This window comes from Elephas maximus, chromosome 12 (assembly GCF_024166365.1).
Source record: "Elephas maximus indicus isolate mEleMax1 chromosome 12, mEleMax1 primary haplotype, whole genome shotgun sequence".
Lineage (NCBI taxonomy): Eukaryota > Metazoa > Chordata > Mammalia > Proboscidea > Elephantidae > Elephas > Elephas maximus.
Window position 1 is genome coordinate 18,785,667 of NC_064830.1, and position 18,518 is coordinate 18,804,184.

General features: G+C 46.1%; 1 protein-coding gene across 3 annotated transcripts in view; it reads left to right on the forward strand.

The window, feature by feature from the left end:
• The window catches only part of ASAP2 (ArfGAP with SH3 domain, ankyrin repeat and PH domain 2), a 222,682-nt gene that overhangs the window by 200,962 nt on the left and 3,202 nt on the right, over positions 1-18,518 (forward strand). Inside the window, exons 20-27 of one of the 3 annotated variants that reach the window (XM_049904584.1) lie at positions 656-723; positions 2,133-2,246; positions 5,221-5,473; positions 8,177-8,311; positions 9,943-10,114; positions 16,599-16,648; positions 17,273-17,364; positions 17,904-18,026. In XM_049904584.1, the coding sequence (XP_049760541.1) occupies positions 656-723; positions 2,133-2,246; positions 5,221-5,473; positions 8,177-8,311; positions 9,943-10,114; positions 16,599-16,648; positions 17,273-17,364; positions 17,904-18,026 (1,007 nt within the window). Of the gene's footprint in view, positions 1-655; positions 724-2,132; positions 2,247-5,220; positions 5,474-8,176; positions 9,908-9,942; positions 10,115-16,598; positions 16,649-17,272; positions 17,365-17,903; positions 18,027-18,518 lie in introns of those variants that run through there. The other 2 variants (XM_049904585.1, XM_049904583.1) reach the window with 2 other exon arrangements.

Genomic DNA, 18,518 nt, shown 5'->3' on the forward strand with positions numbered 1-18,518 from the left:
AGCGACCCTTGTTCTTGTTTGGCCTTCATCCCTCCCCTCTGCCCTGGAAACCCTGACACACCGACAGACAGACAGACAGTGTTTTGCCTTGAGGGCATCCAGTTATTTCCTGAGGAAATTCCTTTGAAGTATTGAATGCAGAGGAAAGCGAGCAGCAAAAGGCACATAGCTGCTTGAGAGCCAAGTTCCTTTTTTTTTCAATCAGCCATCAAACCTGACTAAGACTTATTTAGAACAAAGTTCAAAATGTTGAAGTTTATCAACTGCTTTAAAGGAGATGTACAAGTTTAATAAGTTGAGATGCATCTAAGTAGCTGTGTTTGGGGTTAGAGATTTGTACTGAGATGCTCTATTCAGTTGGTTTGTAGTTTGGGTATTGATTTTAATTGGCTACTTTAGCAGTTCTTATTTTCTTGATTTGCTCAAACCTTGTCGTTTACTATCTTACCGACTGCACTGTACCTCTGCAGTTCCTGTCTCTCTGTACAATTATGACACAAATTCAGCCCTGACTGGGAGTAACCAGCTGTGGATTTCATTAATCGTGTTCAATTTAATTTAGCGCTGCTTTATTGTATTTTTTAACTGCCTCTAGACATCAGAACTTCGTCTCTTTTTGTCGTAATGCCCTCCTTTCCTTGCCCTTGACCTCCAGCTAACGAATCAGGAGAGACACCGCTGGATATCGCCAAGCGTCTAAAGCATGAGCACTGCGAGGAGCTGGTGAGTCTCCATGTGGGCATGGACAGGGCCGGGGTGCACCTCCTGGGACAGTGAGCCCATGGAGCTCTGGAAGAGTGTCTTCTTTGAGCCTCTCAGGAGATGTTGCTGAGCAAGCTGCAGTGTCCCAGATAAGGACTAGCTAAGAATTGGTTCTACTTGGAGAAAGTGTACTGGAAGAGGTGACCACCCCCTCTTGTGGTGAGACGTTGAACGCGAGCCAGTATTTGCTGGTTGGGCATGTTGATACCAGCGAAGGCATTTTCGGAGGCAAATGGAGCAGGGACCCAGAGGTCTGACCTGGCTCTGCCCTTTCCCTGGTATCTGTAAGCTGTTACCCCATTACTTTACAACACTTCCTTATTTTGTTCCCCAAATCTAAATCATCTCGGTTGCTCTGCACCATCTTTTCTTTCCTGCTCTGAAGAAGAGGCGGTGTGAATTATGGAAAGAGCCTACAGGGACCTGGCACACCTGGGTTTGCAGTGGGGTTCTACCACGGTGACTTGGAAAAGTCCGTCAGACTCTCTCAGGCTACTTCCCTATTTGTAAAGTAGAGTCAGTTATACCAGATCACAGAGTTATTTTGAGAATTATCGTTGAACCCTGTAAAGCAATTGGCACATAGTAAGTGCTCAGTAAGTAGAATTATTAATAATAAGTGCCAGATGACAATATCTGTCTGTCCACCCAGATACTATTCTATGCATTTTAATCCATTAACTAAATACAACTGTCTTAGGAGGTGATGTCAACTACTATCCCCATTTTACAGATGAGGGAACAGGCACAGAAAAGTTAAGTAATTTGCCCAAGGTCACACAGCTACTATGTGGCAATGGGGAGAGTTAAGTCCTAGTGCCTTAAGACATCCATTGTATATAATGAATTAACTTCTCTCCTGTACATCTAGAATGTAACTGGATATCTCCCTTCCTTGGGAGGATTGAAAAAATAGTTGTTCACATTATTTTCTGTGGGCTTCATTTTCTCAAATTGGTTGAGAAAGGCAAGGTTAACAATTAGTGTTCACATTCATCCTCCTAAGTAGTATTTCAGTACCTACAGACTAATTATTAGCCTTTAGATTTCAAACGCCCCTTGCCTGTGTACAGTACTTCACAGTTTACAAAGCACTTGGAGTTACCGGGTTTCAGGTTCAACATTATGCTTGAATTAGATAGAGAGGGCGCTTATCCATCTCTTTGACAAAGAGGAACCTGAGACTCAGATATAAATGCACTTGCCTGGTACTGGAGTGTGCGTTCTCTGCCTTCTGAGCCAGCCCCCCATTCCCTGCGCCGAGCTGCCCTGTCTGCCATCTGTCTGTCTGGCGGACATCTTGGCAGACGCCTGTTTCACGTGCCTGAGTACAGGAGCAGCGTTGCTGACGACCCCTTTGTGCTTCTCAGCTGACCCAAGCCTTATGGGGAAGGTTTAATTCTCACGTGCACGTCGAATATGAATGGCGATTGCTCCATGAAGATCTGGATGAAAGCGACGATGACGTGGATGAGAAATTGCAGGTTTGTGCCAGGCTGCAGAACCTTAAAAGGGCTTTGATAAGCTTCATTCAGCACATCGTGGGGCCTAGCCTGTAATTATGGCAGGAAGCTGTTTGGTAGGAAGGGAGACACAGTTTACTTTGTGTTTGTATTCATCTCTGTAGATTTTGGTTTGACCCTTTCCATTCCTACCTCCTGTCTCCCAGCTTCTACACGCATTCGTTTAAAGGAATGGTTAGTTACATGGTTGTAGGCAGCTACTTCTTTTTGATGGGAAGGAAGGGTATGCGAGGACATTTGATTATAGTGGTTCTTAGAAGCAGCTTAGTCACTAGGGAATAAGGTTATAAAGAGCTAGTTTTCCCCCAGCACAGTTGGTTATGTTCAACTGGTTGATGATGTTCACCTATTTGACCTTAAAAACCTAAACTGAAGTCATTAAATGACCCTTAGAATGCCAGTTCCCTCCTTTATCTAATGAGGAAATTGAAGCCTCAAGAGAGAAATTGACTTGGCCAAAATGAAGCAATTAATTAAGAGACTTGGGACTAGACTTAGCGTCTCTTACCTCCTGCTCCACAACACTCACTGTCTTTGATAATGCTGTTGAAGCCCAGGAAGGTTGCCACCTTCACACGTTTCGGAGCTGAGATTTAAACTCAGGCAGACTGACTCCAAAGCCCAAACTCCTCGCTGCTACCTGCTCCATCTCCCCTTCAGCAGACTGTTCCTAGGTATGCCAGAAAAATGTTCCATGTTGCACTTAGTGGGAAATGCCACGTGAAACACATTGAAGTGGTTTAAAAAATGGTTTTTTAAACTGTAGGACTTCAAAGGAACTTTAATGTTCTAACGGGTATTGAGGATGTCCAATGATATCTATGGCATTTCCAAAACTTACTGGGCCATTGAAGTTTTTTATTCATGGAACACTTATTAACATCTGCATTTACTGTTTTTAGAATACAGAATTAGAAATGTCTTTGCTGTGTTAGATACAGAACAGCACCAATGTGAGAAAAGGTGCTTAATTTCATATTTAGAATCTGTTGCCGTCAAGTCAATTCCAATTCATAGAGACCCTATATATAGGACAGAGTAGAACTACCCCCTAGGATTTCCAATACTGTAATCTTTATGGGAGCAGATCGTCAGGTCTTTTCTCCCGTGGAGCCACTGGATGGGTTCGAACCACCAACCTTTCAGTTAGCAGCCGAACACTTAACCACTGCACAACCAGGGCTCCTTATCTCATACTTACCAACCTAAAAAAGAATGAGAAAGCTTGAAGCAACCTGCCCCAAAGTGTCTCTCCATCCAGTGGTTACCCATCACATGCCCATTTGATGAGCACGTGATAAAGCAAGCAACATTGTCCAAGTAGAAGTACAAAGCCAAGGGCTCTGGTTTGGAGTCCTGATTCTCACCTACCCGACTCAGTTTATCTCCAGTAGAGTGTGGTGTGCATGTGGTTAACTCAGGTACCAGCATTCTCCCGTGGAATTTAAAAACACAGTGAAACCTGTGAGAGCTGGAGATCAACAGGACTGCCTTGTTTTCCCAGGTCTCACAAGTTTTCCACCTTTTACAGGGTGCAGCTTACCACTTTTCTGTTGGTCTCTAGTAGTGGAAAATATTTGAGTTTTCCATTTCTAACAGGTTTCCACCTTATACACGTTCCAGCATTCACAGATTTTACTGTATACGTGATGAACCACTAACTGTTGATTTCTGCACACCTGAGCTGAGGTTGACCTGTTTTCGCCAGTGGCATAGACCAGGTGGATGGTCCTGTGAGGGCAGGAGAGGGTGTGGCAGCTGATTCTGAACCGCTACTAAGTGCCTAACACTGTGATAGAGAAGCAGTCAATGTCATAGCCATTTCACAGACAAGAAGTAGGGTCTCCAAAGTCAAGTAATCTGCTTAAGATCATAGCTGTTGCAGTGAAGCTGATATTTGAAATATGAGTTAAATCTGAGCTACTTGAGCCATGGTTCCATGCGTGAGTTTTACACTCTAGTACATGGTCTTCAGTTAGAGCAGGGGTCAGTGAACTCTTTCTTAAAGGGCCAGATTGTAAATATTTTAGGCTTGTGGACCTGAAATGGAAACCCTGGTGGTGTGCTACAGTTCAAATCCACTAGGCGCTCTTTGGAAACTATGGGGCAGTTCTACTCTGTCCTGTAGGGTCACTTTGAGTCGGAATTGACTCGATGGCAGTGGGTTTGGTTTTTTTTGGTTTGAACCTGAAATGGGCCCTGGTGGTGTAGTGGTTAAGAGTTCAGCTGCAACTAAGAGGTCAGCAGTTCAAATCCACCAGCGGCCCTTGGCAACCCAATGGGGCTGTTGTACCCTGTCCTTTAGGGACGCTATGAGTCAGAATCCACTTGACAGCAACAGGTTTGGTTTGTTTTGTTTTTGGACCTAAAATATCACTGTCTTTGTTCCATCTACTCAGCTCTGACCAGGTCTGGCTATGCTGCAATAAGACTTTATTTACAAAAGCAGGTGGCAGCTACAGGTTGTGGTGTGCTGGCCCTTGCATTAGAGGAATCTCATAAGCTCCAGTTCATGTGGGAAGAAGACTTAGATGTCACCGGAAACAGCCATCTAGCTATTGGGGATTCCAGCTGGATGCCCAGAGCTGGCTATAGTGTTTTGTAATCCAAGAAAGCAAGCTTATGAAGAGAAAACGCAGAGCTAGGCTGAAATAATTCTTCCTAGAAATAACTTCTATTTAAAATCCTTCACAGAATGGAGAATTGTAACTTGTAAATGGTGGCTTTTTTTGTTGTGTGTGTGTGGTGTAACTGAGACATGAGAACAGGGAGTTTTAAATCTTGCAGTTCTCCTGCAACACTTTAGAATGCTCAGTGGTGTAAACGCCCACAAAGAAATGTTCTACATGAGGTATTACCACTAGATTGTAAGTTACAACCAAGAGATGTATGTGCCTCTAACTCACACACCTTTGCTCCAACATTCCTTCTACAGCCTAGTCCCAATCGGCGAGAAGACCGGCCTGTCAGCTTCTATCAGCTGGGATCCAACCAGCTTCAGTCTAATGCTGCGTGTTTGGCCAGAGATGCCTCAAGCCTTGCCAAGGACAAGCAGAGGGGTTTCGTGCCCAGCATCTTGCAGAATGAGACGTATGGAGCCGTCCTGAGCAGCAGCCCACCACCCACCCAGCCTGCACCCCCCAGCACCACCAGTGCCCCCCCACTCCCTCCACGGAACGTTGGCAAAGGTACTAAACCGTTCGTAGTTCCCTGCTAATGCATAAAGGGTTGGTTTTGTTTTTGCTTTGTGAGGTTTGTAGTTGCGTTGCCCCCAACTAGCTGACATTTGGACCAATTTTGGGACATTTCTCTTTCCTTTGGGATCTTTTGTTGTTGATTTCTCTTTGCTTCTTAAAGAAATTCCATGAGCCTTAGGGTACCAACTGTGGTAGAGTGTCTGGGTTTTATTCTCGTTCTGGACAGAGGTGCTGCGTCCATGTGATTTGGGTAATGCAGGGCCTCTCCACCAGAGTAGACTGAGATGGAGGTGCCAATTTTTCGAGCTGGTCCTGTGGGGTGTTTTTCTGTAGACCTCCTTCTGTTCCTTTCTCTTTAATTTTCACTACTCCCCACCCCTCCCTTGGCCTTTATTCTCTCCTGTGTTAATTCTCGCCTGCCTGCACTCTCAGTCTGCTTGTGGTGCCTGCATTTATCTCTTATCTCTGTGAGCCCATGAAATCGAAGATAAAAAGATGTTAGTTTGGGGAACAAAACTCAGCCTAGTTATAAAAATACAAAATAGTCTCTGTAGGTACCACCAATATCTTCACTGCAAAAATACTCCCATCTTTGCAGAAAAGTTGCTCTATCACAGCATAGGAAGTTTGGCTCAGCAGGTGATGCTTTTTGTTTTTATATGAAAGGCAACAGAAGCTCCCAACAGTTCAGTAATTTGCCCAACACTAAAGGCCAGCTGGCCACTCTGCTCCTTGAAGGCAGGTCCAACAAGTGACTGACTCAGCTCTGGACTAGAAGGTGGCCAGTGGCCATCAGGGTTGCCAGCCATGGTCCAGTGGCCTCCAGAGAGTTTCCCCACGTGAAGAAGGGACTGTTCATGCATTGTCAGGGAAGGCCTAGAAAAGACAAGAACCTCCACAGACTGTGCTATGGTAGCCAGGCGCTGTGGCTGCTGTGAGCTGCAGATGCAGTGGAACCTACGTCATAAAAAGAGGTCCCAAATTGTGTTTATGCAGCAGCTAATACCCTGGGAAGGGTGGCATGCAGGTGAGAGGTAACAGCAAGTGGCTAGAAGCCCTGGTTTGGCGAGCTCAGTAGCATGGTGTGTGCAATTGCGATGGGTTTGTACACTCCACAGTGTGGCTGAGTATACTGCAGACCCTCCCACATAGCTCTGCCCCCTGGCACTCAGGGAAGTCCAGAGACGTGTGGATGAACCTGTTGCCTGGGTCTCTGAATCACACCCTCAGGAGCAAACTCACTGTAAGCAGGCATCGCACCAGGCAGGCCCCAGAAACAAGCCCACTCACCTCAGCCCATTGCCTCCACAGTACCCAGCCACCGTGTGCCCCAAACCCTAGACAGTGTCCCATAAACCTAGCAAAACCTAGCTCTGATGAGGAAGTCCCTGAACAAGGACAGAATCTACAAGCCACAAGTCACACAGCCTCCCTTTCTTCCCTGGGACCCCCACCAGGCTGTCCGGGGAGGGCCGAGGGCAGGTGAGGGCAGTGAGTTGTGGTTGGGTCCTGATGGTGGCATCCCATTGCTTTCTCCCCTCCTCCTTCCATATCCTGTCTACATGTATGAATTTTGTATTGCCAAATTTAAACTGATTTGGTCACCTCCATTCCCATTAGTGGCTTTTACTGACTGTATGTGTCATGGGAGGAAACGTTTTATTTTATGCTGTTGGGTCATAGAAAAGGAATGGTAACCTCTTCATCTTTATTTCTTGCTTCCCTAAAGTCTGGGAATTAGAGGGTTTTGTTTTTTCTTCCCATTTTTTGGCATTTTTATCTTTAGTTTCATTTCTGCTTTGGATGGTGTGGGCTGTATTTCACATCTGCTGTTCACTCCATGGGTCTTCCCTTGTTCTCCATCTAACCCCCCTGGGTCTAAGATGGGATTCTCACAGAACAAATAGAAAAGGGAGCTGGGGAGATGAAAGGGGCAGACTGTTTACCAGAGATCAGTGTGAAGACTTCCTGTGGCCCACATGGTGTGCTCCTGAGAGGGCATGGCCCACATTTACCTCCAGGCTCTCCCTGTGTGGGCCATGCAGCCCCAGACCCAGGGCCCACCGGGCTCTGTGCCCCTGAGTCAATGTCAGTCAATGAGGAAGAGCATGGAGCTTTGTGGGACAGAGGATAGACTGTGACCTAAGGAAATGCCATCTCCCTTGTTTTCTGGGCCACCTGAACTGGCTATGCTTACAGGACGTTCATAGAGAGAAGCCATCACTTAATGCCTTTGATTTGCACCTTCCTCTCCACCAGCTTGGCCTGAGAACAGGGTGCTATCCTTTGAATGGCAGCTACTCTCATGAGTTCACAGAGAAGGACTTCATGGAAGGATAGAGATAAGTCCTGAACATAATGCTTAGGGGCATGTAATTTTGCCGGTTTATTTCCCTCTTCAAACAATGTTTGCATTTGAGAAGTAAAATCAGGAATTTTTTAAATGCTGCATTAAAGTTGAAAAAGCCAGCTGGGAATTTTCCCTGGTTTGTTATACACCAGAATCTATCTTCCAGATAAAAGAGACACGAGTGAAAAAAAAAAAAAAAAAAATTCACCATTCTATTTGCTCTCCTGATGCCATTCTAGAAGGGTCATGCCTACTGTTTTATAAGGGGGAGGATCAATAATGCAGTGTTCTGTTTCTGTTTTTGTTCTGTGCGTGTGCGTGTGCATGTGTGTGCCTGGGTGTAGTTCAGACAGCCTCCTCGGCTAGCACCCTGTGGAAGACAAACTCTGTAAGTGTGGACGGTGTAAGCAGGCAGCGATCTTCGTCAGATCCGCCAGCTGTCCATCCACCGCTGCCCCCTCTTCGCGTGACATCTACCAGTACGTTTTTTTTCTTTTTCCTTTCTTGCCAGTGGGCTTTGTGGATCTGGATGGCAGGGGGGTGCTGTCAGCAGCCAGAGGGGAGAGCACTGCCGAACCACTCAGTCCACCAGCACGAGCACATACCAGGGGCCGAGCACTGTGGTGCGAGCCATAGCTCTTCCACAGGGGCCCCCCACTCTGCCCAGCTTCCTCTCCCCTGGCTGCAAACTCCTGTCTGTGCCCACCTCCAACCCCCAAGATGGCTCACTCACGCCCTTCCTCTGTCTTCAAAGCATTTAGCAATGCTTTTTCCTTTCACACTTTACCCATGGTATCCGTTTTCCTTAGCCATTCGGTGGCTTCCAGTATTTGGGCACAGTCATTTAGACCATAACCTGGTATGTCTTTTTCTTCCATGTCAACATGTGATCAACAAGCTAGGGGAGGGAGGTCGTAGGAAGAGGTTTTTCACCACCGTGCAGAGACGGAGTGTTACACCGTGCGTTTTTCACTGGGTCAGTGAAGGGACCGGGTCCTGCCATCTTCTTCCTGCTCTAGATCGGGTGCTAGAGGAAGGAGTCATTCCAGCCTCCAGGTTTAACTGTTTTGAGAGTATTTAGAATATGTCGTTGGCCAAGGTGCTTGTGAACACACATTGGCTTAATTAAAATAAAAATTTAAAACCCCAGCACAAGCTACAGTAAGCACCATGCGTGTATCAGCTGGACCTTCGAGTCGTGTTAGCACCTCACTTCCCCGTGACAGTGGCAGGACCGCAGACTGTGTGTCTGGGAGGGTCTCCAGAAGTTGGAGGGGAGCAGCTGAAGCTGTAGCGTGGTCACCACTCAATAAGGGGGAACACAGTGGGAGCCCTTACATAGTAGTTTCCCATACTGAGACACATTGCCCCTTTAACAAAGAAAATATGGTAAAGCCAGACATTTAGAGAGGGCTTTAATGTTTGCCGGGGAGAGGGGAAGTCGGGGGGAAAGGAAACATGGGTTCAAGACCTAGCTGCATTTCTTACTAGCTGTGTAACCTTGGTAAAATCACATCACCTCTTTGAGTCTCAGCCTCTTCTGTAAAACGTAGATAATAGTAAAACTTGTCATCATGCCCACCTCACAGGTTGTAGGGTCTTGTACAACATTAGTTGTTCTCTGTCTTCCCTTAGACCTGGCCATGTTCAGCAGCCTGGGGAAGTGGGTAGGGCGTCATCCCCTTTTGGCCGTGGATCAGCTGAGGCAAAAAAAAGTTCTGACCCAAGAAGGCACAGATAATTATCTAGGGGCAGAAACCAGTGCTAGAACTTGGCCCCCAGACCTCAGCCTCCTGTGGCTGTTTCCCTAGGCCTTTGGGATGAGAGCAGAAAATTCTAGTTGAAAAAAATGCTCTCAGACTAATAGAAAACCTTTAGTCATAATTTTAGGCTTGTAGCTTCCTTATTGATTTGGAAAGGGCTTTTTACTTCCTCTTACTAATACTGTTTTCTGAAAATCAGCAAAGAAACAGCAGTAGGCTTTCAGTATCAGTAAACAAAAGGAAGACCATATCTGAAAAGCCTCAGGTGAGAAGTCGGGGGGGGGGGGGGGGTGGAAGGCCTTGAAGTCTGACCCTCTGTATTTCTCTCTCTTTTTCTCTCTCCACAGATCCCCTGACTCCCACACCGCCCCCTCCTGTAGCCAAAACACCCAGTGTGATGGAAGCCTTGAGCCAGCAGATCAAGCCGGCCCAGCCTGGGGCCCCACAGTGCAAACCCACACCCCCACCTCTGCCACCCCAGCCGCCCAGCCGTCTCCCGCAGAAGAAGCCAACTCCTGGGTAACCCTGCCTCTCTAACTTCTGTCCCCTGAGGGTCTGCCACAAAACTGTCATCCTTGCCACCACACTCAAGGAGCGTCCAAAATGGCAGTGGCCCCAGTTTAGGTCATCTGCTGAGATTTCTGTCTACACGTTCGAAATCTCCGGTGTTTCTGTTACTATAACATTTGAGGCCAAGAGTTGCGTGCCGAATTCACCAGGGTACAAGGGTCATAAAATTAGTTCATCAAGAATTTTTAAACTGTAAAAATTGCTTACGATTGTGTATCTTATATCCACAGACATTGGGATTTTTATAGTTCTCAAGACACTAGGCCATGTAGATTCTATTTATTACTGAACACATGGACCCCTATGCAATGTGGGGCATATTCCCTATAAACAAGGACATTCTCCGTAAACCCATTGCTGTCAAGTCGATTCCAACTCATAGTGATCTTATAGGACAGAGTAGAGCTGCCCCCATAGGATTTTCTAGGCTGTCACCTTTATAAGAACAGACTGCCACATCTACCACAGTGGACTGCTATTACAGAGCGGCTGGTGGGTTCGAACAACTGCCCTTTCGGTAGTAGCCAAGTGCTTAACCATTGCACAACCAGACCTCCTTCATAAGCACCGTATCACCAGCAAAATCAAGAAGTTTATATTGATACATTACTATCATTTAGTATTCAGACTCTCATTCAGGCTTTGCCACTTGTCCAAATAATGTCTTTATTGCAAAAGGATACAGTTCATGGTGTTTAATCTGGATGTTTATAGTGGAAATGATATTTAGAAACCATGATCTAGGTGCTAGGTTTGCTCATTGGTATTGGAGTACCACTGTTCCCAGGTCTTCTGATTGGTCAGAACTGGAGAATACACACACACACACACACGTGCACACACACACATTTATCTCCATATTTCTACGTCTATCTGTATGAAAAACTGAGTTCACACTGATATCTTCACTTCTAGTTGTTCTAGTAACAAATCAAGGAGCCCTGGTGCTGTGTACCTTTTAAGAACTTGGCCGCTAACTGAAAGGTTGGCAGTTCTTCGCGGGAGAAGGACCTAGCTGTAAAGATTACAGCTTAGAAAACCCTATGGGGAAGTTCTGCTCTGTCACAAGGGGTCGCTTTGAGTTGAAATCAACTTGATGGCACCTAACAACAACAGTAACAAACCATCCAAAACTTTCTGACATAAGACACAACCATTTCATTATGTCTACAGACTCTATCAAGAATTCGAATAAGCACTGTGGAGCGAGCTTGTTTGTGCTCTGCTATCTAGGGCCTTAGCTGAAAAGACTCAGAGGCTATGGGTGATTCAACACAGGAAGTGACTCGTTAGCTGAGGGCTAATATCCTCTTCACTCCGTACATAATGGTAGTTGATGCTGGCTGTCAGCTGGAAGCTTCACTGCAACTGTTGACTGGAATGATCTACATGTGCATGGCCTCTCCATATGGCTTGGGCTTCCCCACATCGAGGCGGCTAGGCCTGGTCCTGGAACTTGGCTGGTGAAGCAGTTACAGAGCCCAGATGCAGGTTGCGGGGATGGGTGGGTAATGCTGGTTAGTGGCACAGTGTGGTCTTAGGCTCTACCTCTTGATGGAGAGAGTGTCAAAGAATTTGGGGCAATATTTTAAAATCACCACACCAATCTGGCATCGCAGGATGTTCTTCTTTTCTGTGTTTGTAACTCTGTTCTCCAGTGAGAGACCTGGCTCTCACATTTTCTTACTTGATTAACGCCGTTTATGAAACAAATTTCCCATCTCTGCTGCCACCTCCTCCTCTGTACAGAAGCCTTCCTTTCCCTGCCTGGGTCCTGGCTCCTTTTCCGGGACTCCCACTTGGAAGCCTCTTCCCCTGCTCAGTCTCTGACCTCAGGTATGAGTGTTTTCATCCATGCCGCCAGGTGGATGATAGGGTCCTTGAAGATACAGAGTACATCCTGCAATCCTAAGGAATTTCACTTTTTTTTTTTTAAATTCACTGACTTTTTTTTTAATGCCTTAACTTCTCCCTGTTTTTTTCTGCTCACTCTTTAAATGCAGTTCTTATTATTCAAATCTCATTGGCCTTTCCTCTAAATGTATCATCTTCTGTCTTTTTATCCGGGTAATCTAACTGCTGTGGCAAACCAGCCCAGATCTCAGTGGTTTAACATACAGAAGTTCACTTCTTGCTACACAGAGTATGTATGTTCTTGGTTGCGGAGTGGTCCCCAGGGCTAACTCGGAGACCGAGACCCCTTCTACTTTCTGACTCCACCGTCTTTATCCCCTGGATCGAGGGTTACTTCCCAAGTCTGTCGGGAGGACATGCCACATACTTAACCTCCTTGGCCTGGAGTGACTCATGACATATTCTCTCATACTCCTTTGACCGGGACCACTCAACATGGTCCCGCCTGGATGCCAAAAGAAACCAATTGCCATCGAGTTGATTCCTACTTACGGTGACTGCGTATGTTTCAGAGTAGAACTGCTCCATAGCGTTTCCAGGGGCTGTAAAGTGGTTAAGCGGTCAGCTGCTAACCAAAAGGCCAGCAGTTTGAATCCATCAGCTGCTCCTTGGAAACCCCATAGGGCAGTTCTACTCTGTCCTATGGGGTTGCTGTGAGTAAGAATTGACTCAGTGGCAATGGGTTTGGTTTTTTTGGTTTTAATCTTATGGGAGTAGATCACCAGGCCTTTCTTCCATGTCATTACTCAGTAGACTCAAACTGACACCCTTTTGGTTAGTAGTGGAGAGCAAACCGTTTGTGCTACCCAAGGACCTGCCTGGGTGCTAGGGGGCTGGGTATGCAGCCCTGGCTGGGCAGCTGCTTCCCTGTCACAGCTCTGCTGTTTACTAGCTGTGTGACCTTGGTAAAGTCACTTCATCTCCTTCAGCCTCAGCCTTCTCATCTGTAAAATATAGATAATAATAAAACTCTTCATCATGCCTACCTCATATGTGGAACCTTGTATACAGCCAGTCATCCACTATCTTTCCTCAGATTTGACCGTGCGTTTTTCATCATCAGCTCGCCTTCTTTGCCACCTTCCAGTTTCTATTTCTGCTTTGTTTTTCAAATGGACTTTCCAGGAGATTTTTTTCAATTTTATCTTCCATTTCTCTTACTGAGTTTTTCATTTCTGCAATCACAAAATTTTCAAGTGCTGTTTCTAGTTCTCTGTTAAGCCTTATATTATTTTTTTCTAAATTTTATTTAGTTAGTTGTTGAGAATACACACAAAAAAATACACGAATTCAACAGTTTCTACATGTACAGTGTAGTGACATTGATTACACTGAGTTGTGCAATCATTCACACCCTCCTTTTCCAAGTTGTTCCTCCCCTGTTAATATAAACTCATTGCCCCAAGGTTCCTGTCTGATTTTTCGAGTTGCTGTTGTCAATTTGATCCCATATAGATAGTTCTTAAAAGAGTAAGATGTTCAAGACCTTTTTTACTAGTTAAGCTAAACTATTGTTCCGTTTTAAGATGACTTCAGGGAATATTTTTGGTTTAAGTTTAAAGATTATCTCAAGGCGATAGTTTGAGAGGTTCATTCACCCTCCGTGGCTCCAGAAAATCTAGAGTCCATGAGAATTTGAAATTCTGTTCTGCATTTTACCCCTTTTAATCAGGATTCTTCTATAGAACCTTTGATCCAAATGTTCAGTAATGGTAGCTGGGCACCATCCAGTTCTGGTCTCATGGCAGAGGAGGCAGTTGTTCATGGAGGCAATTAGCCACACATTACATATCCTCCTATTCCTGGCTCTTTTTCTTCTATTGCTCCAGGTGAATAGACATCAGTTATTCTGTAGGTTGTATTATTTTGTCTCATGGAATCTTTTTATTCTCATCTCTCTGAGAAGGTTAATAATGGTTTTTTTTGGTGGGGGGGGGAGTTGTTTTGTTTTTGCCTTTCTGTGTAATTTGTCTCTTCCATGTTGGTTTTTTCTCTTTGTTTTACCTCTGTTATATTGGAGGCTCTCCCTATAAATCCAGTGTTCCTTGCCTGTATGTTGCTATCTCATATGGGTCATTAAAAACTAGTTGACAACCTGCACCCTAATGCACAGAGCCCCCCAAGTGGGCTTCACTATTAGGTGATCTGGCTAGGCTGTTTGTTGGGTAGTCCTGCATTTAAGTCTTTTTTCTTGGGCTACTCAGATTTCCTAGAGAACAGTCTTCTAGTCTCTTGTCTGAAGGATCTTAAAGTTTTCTGAGAGTAGAGAAATAAAGGTAAGATTTACCTTAGTCCCTCTGTTTTTAAGATATCCCTGAGAACTGCACCTGGCGTTCCCAGTCCAGATACACTTCATTTCTCCCTCGCCAAGGATAGAAGCTTCTGGTCTGCAGTGGGGTTGGTATAGGACAGTTGCTAGGTTATTTGGCGATTCAGTAACTCCTTAAGCAGATCTTTGACTGAACCTTCTGTTTATGGAGCCCTGGTAGCACAGTGGTTAAGAGCCACAGCTGCTAACCAAAAGGTCGATGGTTTGACTCTACCAGCCACTCTTTGGAAACGCTATGGGGCAGTTCTGCACTGTCCAGTAGGGTCACTATGAGTCGGAATCAACTCAACAACAATGGGTTTGTTTGTAATCCTACCTTACCTTCCACTTCCAGAGGTCCTTGAGCTTTTGAGAGTTCTAGAGGACAAATTGGAGTACTTCTGGACTGTCTTCATAGCCAGTATAGGGTTCCCCTTTCTCAGATCAGCTAGGTCAGTTACCATTCATCCGTCCATTTTCAGCCTCCAGTTTTTTAATTTTTCTATTCATTTGGATTTAAATCTTTAAAAAACCAAAAAATCCTTGGGAGGAAGTAAAGTAAATGTATTTCAATCTGCTGTTTTTAACCAGAAGACTCTTGGAATGTTTTTTTAATGCAGCTTTGCAAGTTATTTTTCTAAAATGTGCATATTCTTGCCTTCCTATTCTTGAACAGTATATATGAAATATAACCCATTGTCAAGTTATGCTACAGTGAATATGCTCTCAAGTGCCGGTGGGAATTACTTGCCTCTGCACTGAAGTGATTTAGGCTGTGCTTTTCTTAGTTCCTATGTGAGAGTCCATGCCTTGTACTGGCTTTCTTTTCTCTTCACCTATAGCTCCCTTCTGAGTTGCTCTTTCTAAGCTGCTGTTCCATAAGAGACCAGGGGTCATATGCTGAAGTTATGGATTGGAACCAGTTGGCTCAGCAGTCATCAGAGGGAAGCTGTGAGAATAGCAGGTGTCGGCCATCAAATGCAAGGTCTTGGACACAGTCTTTCTAATGCTCTGAGGCCTCTCGTGCTACTTCCCTGGTTCTCAGAAGAGTTTCAGCTAGGGGTTGCTGAGCTGCCTCTCTAGCATGGTCTTAACTGGTTTTAGATCTGACACAAAGGAAAGGGGGGGAAAACAGAATGTTAGAGTCTCTCCAAGACAAATTGTGGATGAATTGAATTGTGTCCTAAGTGTCCCAGTGGAGTTCTGTTTTTAAAGGAATACTCTGGTGGGTCTTCATTATAAAGGAAAAAACCTTTTCCCTCCCCACCTCCATAATGTTGTCCTTGGTGTCAATCTGGATTTTCACATTTGTTCTCTTAGAGCAGGGTCAGCTAAGGCCTGACACCTATGAGCTAAGAATACCTACCCACTTGCATCACGTCGATTCTGACTCTCATCGACCCCGGAGGATTTCCAAGGCTGTAATCTTTAAGGAAGTAGACTGCTACATCCTTCTTTGTTGTTTTTTTTGGCTATAACAGAAATACCACAGGTGGGGCTTTCTCTCACAGTCTAGTAAGCTAGAAGTCGTAATTCAGGGTGCCATCTCCAGGGGGAGGCGATCTCTCTCTGTCGGTTCTGGAGGAAGGCTCCTGTGGTCTAACAGCTTCTCAGCACAGGGACCCCAGGTCCAAAGGATGTGCTCTGCTGCTGGCACTACTTTCTTGGTGGTATGAGGTCCCCATATCTCTCTGCTCGCTTCTCTCTTTTTATATCTCAAAAGAGATTGACCCAAGACACAACCTAATCTTGTATATTGAGTCCTGCCTCATTAACCTAACTGCTGCTAATCCCACCTCATTAACATCATAGAGGCAGGATTTACGACACATAGGAAAATCAGATGACAAAATAGTGGACAGTCACACAATACTGGAATTATGGCCTAGCCAAGTTGACAGATGTTTTGGGTGGATACAATTCAATCCATAACATAGCCCACACGCAGATGATCCGCGTCAGGTCCATATGGACTGGGCTGCTTCCACGATAGCCCTGGTTTTAGGATCAGGAACCTTGGATCTAGCATTCTCTGGGCCTCTCATTCTTTAGTTTTCTAAAAACGGGGTGGTTGAATGAGAATTGATGCCATCAGCTCACACATCTCTGACTTGGATACAGATGGTCTCTTATAAAAAAGGGTGAGGCAGGTGCAGGTAGCATGCCTTTTAAGCTTCGGGTGTCAGTAAATGTATTTTTTCCCTCCTGTAGGGCTGACAAGTCAACCCCACTGATCAACAAAGGCCAGCCAAGAGGCCCTGGTAATTAATTTAAAATTGGAGTTTATTTTTGCTTATTCTGTGGGTGTAACGTGGGTAACATCTCTAGCCACGTGGTCAGCGTGTGTCATGGCCCAGCCACCTTCCATGCAGCAACCATCCTGCTCTCAGCAGAGCCCTGTACCCCTTTATCCCTTTCCCTCTGTTGCCATGGGGCTGTCCCTCGTCCCTGTCCCCCTGCTGCCATAGGTCTGTCGCTCATCCCCATCCCCCTGCTGCCATAGATCTCTCGCTCATCCTTGTCCCCCTGCTGCCATGGGTCTACCCTTCAGCCCTGTGCCCCTGCTGCCGTGGGTCTACCCCTCAGCCCTGTCCCCCTCCTGCCATGGGTATATCCCTTCTCCCTGTCCCCCCTGCTGACATGGATCTGGACGTCAACAGAGGTGGTGACACCTTGGACTCATGGTGCTTCATGCTGCCCACTCTCTGTAAAGGAAGGCTGTGTATAAATCAGCTTTAGTGGTTTGGGGGGACTTTTCCCTCAACAAACCAGAAAAATCTCAGGAAAGATGCCTTTCAGACATGACACTGTGGCTTTTGTAGTAACTGTCTCATGGTGATGACTGATGACCATACTGTAAAGTTGGTTCCTTTTGGTCCTACCAGCTGTGGATCTCTCTGGAACGGAAGCTCTGGGTCCTCTGTCCAACACCTTGGTTTTGCAGCCACCAGCACCCATGCCCAGGAAGTCACAAATAGTAAGTGGACCTTGACAAGCCCCTACTTTTCTGCCCCTCTCTTCTGGCCAGGCGTGTGCAGGTTTATTCTCCAGGGGCTCAGAGCTCAGAGGAGACGCCTCTTTTGCTGTTCCCAATTGTGGGTGGAGAGGGAGAAAAGGCAGGGAGAGGCTGTGTCTTGGATGTGTGGTTGTTTGGATCTGGGGAGGACGTGCCCCAGAGCCTATCCGCATGTCCATCTAGTCACTGCTCCCAGTACAGACACACACCCTAGGTACGAGCCAACACCGTGCTGCTTCCGTTTCCCGTCTCTGTGCCCAGGCTTTTGACACTGCTGGGATTTCTCTTTCATTTCCTGTCCTGGTTCACCCCTCCTCCTGGAAGTCTCCCTTGCTCCTGAGTGATACTTACCTGCCACACCTTGACCTCTTGTGGGCATTCTAGGCCTTGGTACAGGACCCCTGAGGCCAGCAGGAAATAAAAGTGCTCGAGTTCTTTGCCCCTAGAACTATGCTTCCAGCTATAACAATATTTGACTTTTCTCCTTTTTTTTGACTCAGACAAAGTCAAAGCCCAAACGGGTCAAAGCCCTTTATAACTGTGTGGCTGACAACCCAGATGAGCTGACCTTCTCCGAGGGAGATGTGATCATTGTGGACGGGGAGGAAGACCAAGAGTGGTGGGTGAGTCTGGTCTAGGTCCTATGAAGAGTTCAGGGAGGGGCTGGGCTGATTCCCCTGTCCACCTGGCCTGAGAGACCTGTTCACGGTATGGTTCTCTCCACCTCAGTGTCAACGGCGAGAGTGTTGCTTTCCAGTCCACAGGCCTTGCTGACTCCAGGCTGCCCCTTAATGTCTTCCAGCGTCTCTTCTTCCATTTCATCCACTTCTGTGTGGGCCAGATTTATCCCCCCACCGTGTTTGATTCCTCCCTCATTTGGATGGGCGGGCCACTTGGGCTGCAGTTTCCAGAGCACATTTGAGGGGTCTGAAATGAGACCCTTTACCCTTCTCCTGCCACAGCTGGTTTAGTGTAGTGAGGAGAACAGAGAGGCTGACCTAAAGGCAGAATTCCTGGGTGTTGGTCTTGTTTGTAAACTAGCTGTGGGCCTTGCCAGGCATCCTGGGTCACTGCTGGAGTGGACGGAGCATGGGGCTTCCAGCCTGACAACCTTA